Source organism: Hipposideros armiger, unplaced genomic scaffold (assembly GCF_001890085.2).
Source record: "Hipposideros armiger isolate ML-2016 unplaced genomic scaffold, ASM189008v1 scaffold_28, whole genome shotgun sequence".
In the NCBI taxonomy this organism is placed as follows: Eukaryota; Metazoa; Chordata; class Mammalia; order Chiroptera; family Hipposideridae; genus Hipposideros; species Hipposideros armiger.
Window position 1 is genome coordinate 97171 of NW_017731378.1, and position 8394 is coordinate 105564.

Sequence of the window (8394 nt, forward strand, 5' to 3'; positions counted from 1 at the left end):
ATATCCAAGCGGCCAATAAACATATGAAAAGATGCCAATCTCATTAATTAACAAGGAAATGCAAATTAAAACCACAATGAAATGCCACTACACACCCATCAGAATGGCTAAAATTAAAAAGACTAGAGATATTGGTGAGGATGTGGAGCAACTGGCCGCATGTGCTGCTGGTGGGAGTACAACCTGATACAACCACTTTGAAAAACTGTGTGGTAGTATCTACCACATCTGAATACATCAATTATACTCCATAATCCAACAATTCACCCCTGGGTATATATTCAACAGATATGGATACTTATATGCATAAAAGACATATATATGATAATGTTCATAATAGCGAAATAGTGGGAATGACCCAACGTCCATCAATAGTAGAATGGATAAATAAATTGTGTTATATGGATACAATGGAATACTGTAATATTCAGCTGTATACAGCAATGAGAGTGAGCAAACGGCTGCTAATGCCACAGCAGGTATGATCTAAGTTGAGTGAAAGACTCCAGACACAAAAAAGTACATATTGCATGATCCACTTAGATGAAGTTCAAAAGCAGGCATTACTAATACAATATTAGAAGTCAGGATAGCAGTTACCATGGTGGTAATACTGAGAATAGGCATAAGAGATGGTAATAGTCTAATTTTTTTTAATCAGAAGGGAGCTTACATGGATGTATTCAATAATTCACTGAGCTGTGCACTTATAATTTGTGCACTTTATATACATATATATATATTATACTTCATTGGCTTACTAAAAATAGAAAGTGGTTCTCGCACACAGAGCAGAGAGAGTATGAAGGCTGTTGATGTGAAAAAGCCTGACTGCAGAGAAGACAGAGCCCAGCACTGACTCAGGCCCCGGCCGCAGGAGTCAACGCCAGCACCCTCCGTTTCTGGGACACAGGCTGAGACCTGGGCGATAAGGCTGAAAAGGAGAACTGGTGGCCTGGAGAGGAAGAGGAAGCCGATTTTGGAAACTGTTGTAATCAAACTGATGTTCACGCCCAGAGGTCTAGCTGTGGGGCCAGTAGCTAAGAGAAGGCAAAGGAAATATTGAGCTAGAGTCTGTCAGTACTTGTTTACTACATGACACTGAGCAAGGATTGAACCTCTCTGAGTCTTCATTTCCTAGCCTGAAAAGTGGTAATAATAAGACTGAACCCAATGGGCTACTCTGAGGATTCAATATGGAAGTGCAGGTGTGTCAAAATGTGCACAACTCCCCGAAAGTTAAGTGGTACCCTGCGAAGGATGCCATGGTGCACCTTTGCCACCAGAGGGAGCTCTGCAAACCAGCTAAGGCTAAAACCCTACAGAGAGAGGCCGCAACACCTGCTGAGCAGGCTAGGATTTTGCAAATCAGATGGGAAGATGAAGAGGTTCAGGGTAATGGCAGCCTTCTCATCCTTTTCCTAGACAGTAGGCACCTCTCAATGAGTCTGCATCATAACTGGGTAGAGCCCCTGGATGAACCCCTAGTCTGGAATGGGCGTTGAAGGGGCCACGGGCCACCTGCTGGCCTTTCATCCTGAGGCACCTGCTCAGAGCCTCCTCCAGGAGGCATGTGGTGCCAGGAGAGAGGACAAGAGGCACGCAGATGGCCTGAGCACACTCTCCCAACCCTGCACCCCAGGGTTCACCTTTTTGGTGAAGAACCAACCTCCCCGAATTCCAGCCACATCTTCCACCCAGAAGCATTAGCCATCTCCATGATTAGCCACACTACATATAGCTAATAAGGACCACTCACATCTGTAGGACGGATCCTGTAGTTATGCTCTCTGGATTGGAATCCAAGAACTACCACTTGCTGTGTGACCTGGAGCAAGTCACCTTCTTCACTAAGCCTCAGTTTTCCTCATCTATAAAATGGAGATAAGAATGTCTACCCATAGGGTTTGTGAGAACTAACTAAGATAATATGTAAAGTGCTCACTATGTGAGCAGGCAATAAATGTGAGCCAATTATTATTATCTAAAAAACTCTTCTTGGGCTGGCCAAGTGGCACATTCGTTAAGAGTTGGCTTGGGAACGCCAGCTCTGAGCAGCAGGGCCCCGGTTTGGATCCTACATGAGGGCCAGTGACGCTGTGCCCTCTACAGCTAAGATGGTGAACAACAGCTCGACCTGGAGCTGGGCTGCCACGAGTTGCCCGCGATGACGTAGGCTGCAGTGGAGCTGCAGTGGGCTCCCGTAAGCTATTGTGAGCAGCCTGCAGCCAGTGTGAGCTGCCAAGAGCCATCTTTAGCGGTCGTCCAGTGGCCGGTGACTGATCTGCATCACCCAGGAAGAGCGCAATGATAATATCAACATGGGCCAGTGAAGCGATGTCGTCCACAACTAGACTGGACAAAAGGACAGCAACTTATCTGTCCCACTTCCCCAGTTCCCCAATAAAGTCTTTTAAAAAAAAACCTCTTCTTGAGTTCCAAAACACCTTCCCACCTATTATCTACATGAGAAGGACAAAGCAGGCGTGCTCATTTTACAGACGAGGAAACAGTTTCCAGGGGTTCAGTGACACCCCCAAAGTCACACAGTTGGTCAGTGGGCAGCTGCTGGGACATCCAACTCTTAGCCTATGAGTCCCCCCTGTAGCCACTACTCTGTAACATTCTGCGAGGCTCAAGTGGAGGGAATACTGTATCCAAAGCGCAGAGACCAAGGGGAGCAGGAAGGCCATTTATAGGCCAGCAGGGCTGTAATCTGTTATGACACTGGGTAGGCGGAAAGGGAAGTTGAGGCCTAGTCTCCTGCCCCAAACAAAAAGGAAGCAGGTGGTCTGGGTGCTTAACTTACGGCCCAAGCTCTGGGGAAGGGAGAAGGCCTTTATCAACCTAGGCAGCCCATCATGACCAAGGCAGTGGAGTTGTAGCTGCTCTGGAGGGTTTCCCTAACTTCGAGAGCTGTGTTAAAGCCCAAGCTTGGACTTCAGCAAGCCTGCATTTGGAGCTGCAGTCTAGGTGTGACTGGGGGCAGGTGGCTGAATTTCTGAACCACAGTTTCCTCATTTAAAAATTGGGCTGCTGTTCTGAGGCTAAAATGAGTTAATGCACACACAATGCGTAGTAATATGCCTGGCTCATCACTGCTGCAGAAGACCAAGTGTCCCTCCGTTTCTGGGACATTAATATTCTATTTGGCCATAAAATTTTTGGCAGAAAGAGCTGGCTTCCTAGAGTAATTCTAGGGCAATGAGTAAATGAAGTGGTGTGTTAAAGAGAAAGCACATTTCCTTCCCAGTGTAGAAAGGACCACAATCTGGGCAAGGCAGATGTGCTCCTGTTCAAAGGCGGAGACTGTCCCCAAGGCACCCTTTTTTCTCACGGGACAGTAGGTATCCATGATTAGCAGAGGGGCGTCTGGGTGAAGATTAATAGCATGATCGTGATTCTAACCTGGAATCCTGATACCCGAAAATTCATCCTTACTCTAAAATTAAACTTTTCCCCACTTATCACTTCAACCCCCCATTCTGGTCAGGACCTCTGTATTGGTAAGGAATTGTGTTCAGCTGCTATAACAGAGACCTGGCTACAATGGCTTAAACACACAGGGTTAATTCTTTCACATCCAGGAAATAAGGAGGTAGGTGGGAAGTCCAGGCTGGCATGGTGGCTCCAAAGTCTTCAGGATCCTGGGCTCCCTCTACGGCTCTGCTCCACCCTCCATGCTGTGTGACTTCCATCTTCAGTGTCACCTCTTGCTCCAATCATCACACTCACAATCCAGGCCTGGGCCCAGACTTAGTAAAAAGGAAGGGAAGAGAGCCAAAAGGCCACACCCCTTTAAGATTCACTTAATCAGTTCCACTTAACCTGATTGGCCAGAAATTAGTAATTTGGCTGAATTTAGCTGCAGAGGGGGCTGGGAAATGTAGTCTTAGTTTGGTACATTGCAGCCCCAACCCCACCCCCACCCCCAAATGAAATCCAGTCTTCACTGGGGCCTTGTCTAGAAGAAAGGTTGGACTTTTCCTAATTCACCAATAACACCATAGGGGCTAGCAATAGCACTACAAGTGAGGATAAATTACTCCAAAGAAGGCAATATACCAGAATATTGTGTGTCTAAGGAAAAGACCACCTCTCAATATCTGAAACAAAAAGCTGAATCTATAACTTACTTTAAGGCAGGCAGAGCAATGCCTGTTAGGTGCAATGTCTTTGAGTGAGTGGAGCAGGGGAGTGATCTTCTATAAGGTGCTGGAAGGTGTGAAGATCAGCCATGGGGAGTTTAGGAGTTGGATGGTGAACCAGAGTGTGGCTGTTGCTGATTGACTGGCTTACAGAAGCATGCTATAAACACTTGTATACAAGTTTGTGTGTGAGCATATGCTTTCATTTCTATTGCGTGTACACCTAGGAGTGGAATTGCTGGATCATATGGCAACTCCATGTTTACCTATTTGAGAAACTCATGAGGGTTTCTGATGGTTGTTCTTTTTTGTCCATGTTTCTTAGGCTGGACAACCCTGAGCTAGCTCCCATGTCAGTTCTGGGAGACGGGCATTTTCCTCCACTGCAGTCAGAAATATAACAGCCATCAGCACCCCTGCTCTACCCCTGGCAAAATCCTTAACAGGCAAATTGGAAGCCTGGTCACCTTCCCACTGGCTGACAGCTACTTTTAGTAGCTTTCCTTCAGCACTTAGTAAGTGCTGAAAACACCCTGACAACTTTATAGAATGTACTTGTGGAAACCATGAGAATATACCCCATGGATCTCATACTGCTGATTGACTGAGGGCCCCATCTGTGTCACTCTGAAATTCCTCATGGCATTTAGACAGAGGTCATGCTGCCCGTGGGTTGCCTGGCCATGACTTATTAGCCTTGCATCAAGGATGCAAAGGCCTGGTCCTGGGAGACCGGGACTCCTCTGAGGGTAGATTGTGGCTCAAGTATTCCCCAACAGCCTCCCTGAATTTCCCTCAGAAATTCACAATCTAAGACTTTTCCACCCATCCAACCGCCCTTCCCTCCATCCTTTACTTGGGTCACACTTATTCTGCCAGTCTTGTTTTATTTCCTCCCCATTTCCTGTCTCAGGCATTTCCCCAATAGATTTCCTGCAAATCCTGTCTTGTCAACTGCTTCTCAGAGATCCTAGGCTAACACACTACTAATCTTCCAGTCATTCCCTACACATGATACAAATTATTCCGAAATAACAAGGTATCTGCCTGTTTTGTACTCAGAATTTAATCCAAAGAAAATATAGACTAGGAAAACAGTTTCATGTGAGGAAAGCAGAAGGGTCAAAAATGTTTTCTTATTGCCAGGCTTTGAGCATTTTTATCATCATAGTTGTCACATGCAGGGCCTGGAGTCCGAGGGCCTGGAACACACCTGATCGTTTCTTTTCAGAGACCGAAAGAGTTCCATAATCCAGAGAGAAGGGCTTGTACTATGGCTGGGCTGGACACTGAAGTCTGAAGCTGGGTTTGGGGGTCAGAGCAGAGAGGGTGCTGTTGTCAGGGGAGTCCAAGGAAGCCACAAGCCTGCAGCCAAACTCTCTTCTCTCTTTTCCAGCAGCACCAGTTCTAGCTCTGATTGTCTTCAGATGGTGGAAAGGGCTGGAGCATGTGTTTTATCCCTCCTTGGAGCACTGCTTTCTTTCCTAGAAGCTCAGAGTCTTGATGTCTCAGCCACAATCATCTGGGCTCACTCCCTCTTCAAGGCAGAAATCCTCTCTCCTCAGACACCAGCTAAGCTGGGAGATCTGAACATCAAGCAACGATTTTGCAAGATGTTCAACAAGGAAAGACACACGGTGTCCTGACAGGGAGTCCTGTGGGCTGAACAGCAGCCTCCCTTCTGCTCAGCAGAAGGCTTGGTTTGCCCCACTGTGATTTTAAGTCGGGTCCTTCACTGAATGTTCCGTAATAGATGGAACAGATAGATACTCTTCTGTGGAAAAAAATAAACAGGAAGGGAAGGCTGAGGGAGGCCTTTATTGTTTTAAAGGAAAGTGGAGGGTAATAGGGCTGAGACCACCGATTATCCTAACCTGTTTTTCTAACTGCTTAACCAACAAGCTGTCTGTCTGAAAGCTGTTAGAGTCCTGGGAATTTCCCTGGGGCCTGAGGAATTAAAGCACTGAGATAAAGGGAGGCTATCTGCCATAAGTAAGGGCTTAAAGTCTGGCTGGAGCCCCAAGCAGAGATAAGGGCTGGTCATTGATGGGTGCCTCTGGCCCATGAGATGACAACAGCTAAGAAAGCTCTGGAGTACAGATGCCCACACCCACACTCTATGAAGGGAGGGGACTTACTGGCCACAGTTGCTCCCTGCAGGGCAGAGAGGGATGGCAGTGACCTGGTTAGGAGCTGTGCAGTGATTCTCCCAGGCTGCTCTGTGATCAGAGTCCCTTGTACCTGCTTTGTTCTGAGAACGTGTGAATGCATCCTGCATCTGCTCAGTTCTTTAGAAAGGCCCAGGAATCAGTCCTGACAAATGTTTGTGTGTCTTGTGTTCAGTAGAGATAACAATATTGAAAAAAAAAAGAAAAAGAAAGTCATGGTGGGCAAAACACGTTAGTTTTTCCTTATCCTTACTGACATTTGAGAAATCACCTTGGCTTGATAGGTTCTAAGCTTCTTCCCAGATTTGTGATGCTGTGATAGGTGCCAAATGGATCCCCATCTCTGCCCAGGGATTCTGGCTTCCGCCTGCAAAGCCTTTAGGGTCCTCACAATGGTCCTTCACACCCCCTTCCTCTCCATATCTCCTTGGGCTCCTGCCTTTGTCTTCCTGACAGAGCAAGCCCCCGCTGGGGGGCCCTTCTCTATGGATCACCTCTGACTTCTCACAAATGAACGTGGTCCTCTGTTCATCTCCTGCTCTTTTGAATGGGTCACCTCACCTTTCTCATGGGTTACATGAGAATTGGGGATGGCAGGAAGTGAGGACTTGTAGTGAAGGATTTTCAAGGTGTCTCCCAGCTGGAACACTCAGGGATACTGAGGGAGTCGACCAAGGGCCAAGTGCATGTGTGCGTGGGGATGTAAACATTGTTAAGACGTAGTGCCCATCCTCAAGGAGTTTCTCATTGAATAGACCTGATGCATGCGTACAAAAAACAAACCCCTCTGATGATCTGAGATAGATATCCTGTAAGCGAGGTGCATAAAGTTATCAGAGTTCCTCAGAATTCCAAGGTGATGAGAGATTCCTTCCAGAAGCAGAGGGGGTTGGTGAAGGGAATAAAGTAGGAGTCCTGAGCTCCTTCTCAAGGCTAGTGGCACAGGTGCCCTTGGCCTCCTGCCCAATGTATCCTAAGTATCTTCCCAGTTCCAATCCCAGTGGGCAAGCCATCCCTACCAGGCATCCTGCTGGAAGGGAAAACTGTCTGTGGACCCTCAGACTCACACCCTCTGAAATAGTGTCCCTCATCAAACCGTTTTTTGCCTTCTCGATCACACTGCTAATAATATTTGTTATTAATATGTTAATAAAACAAATTTATTGTTATTTATGATTCTTTGCTAGGCATAACGGTAAGTGCTTCCCACACATTCATCTCATTTATTTCTCACAACAGTGCTTTAGGTGGATATAAATGTGATTATTGTCCCAGCTTACAGATGGGGAAATCAAGGATGAAAAGTTGAGTGACCCATTGTAGGTCCCATGGCTAACTAGAAACAAACATATTGGAACTCAAATTTCTCCATACTCACACTTCCTACTCATTGTGGAAATGTGAGACCCCCAACTACACAAGAGCATAGAAATTTTGAATAGAAGTAGAGAGCAGGGGGAGGAGAAAGGGACATGGCAAGAGTTAGACTGGGAGTATGAGTGAGGGCCAAGGTAGAGGGACAAAATGTGCAGTTTGAAAAGTCAAGGTTAAGCTCTCCCTGGGAAGGCCAGGGCATCAGGACTGGGATGACCGTGCAGCAGGAATGACCAGAGGGAGAACTTTCTAAGAGGAGGTCTTTCAAGGACTCCCATTTGGGCCACACCAGGAGTTTGAACAATGAGTCCTCCCAGGGTAGCTCTCCCTTTGCAGCCCTGGGGTTTTGTGAGCGCTGGGTGCGACTTTTAGGCTGGATTCATCCCAGTCACGTCTCTGGTCACTGAATTCCATCTTCTCCCAGCTGCAGAAGACCGAGGCAGTGGAGCATTGTGGTTAGAGTACACACTAGGCCATTGGACTGCTTGGGTTTGCATCATGCCTGGTTTCTCCTCCACTTCTGAGCTGTGACTTTGGACAAATTATTACTCTGGGTCTCAGTTTCCTTATCTGTGGAATGAAGCTATAATAGTATCTACATCATATGAATTGCTGGAGGGTTGAGATAATACATCAAAACACTTGATACAGGGCCGGCCGAGTGGCGCGATGGTTAAGAACTGGCTTGAGACACCAGAGAGCCC

At 46.8% G+C, this 8394-nt stretch overlaps 1 protein-coding gene across 1 annotated transcript in view; it reads left to right on the plus strand.

Moving 5' to 3' along the window:
* The first annotated feature begins 7811 nt into the window (after positions 1-7811).
* Positions 7812-8394, plus strand: part of PGAM1 (phosphoglycerate mutase 1) — a 6992-nt gene continuing 6409 nt past the window's right edge. Inside the window, exon 1 of the mRNA XM_019636274.1 lies at positions 7812-7827. Within this exon, the coding sequence (XP_019491819.1) occupies positions 7812-7827 (16 nt within the window). The remainder of the gene's footprint in view (positions 7828-8394) is intronic.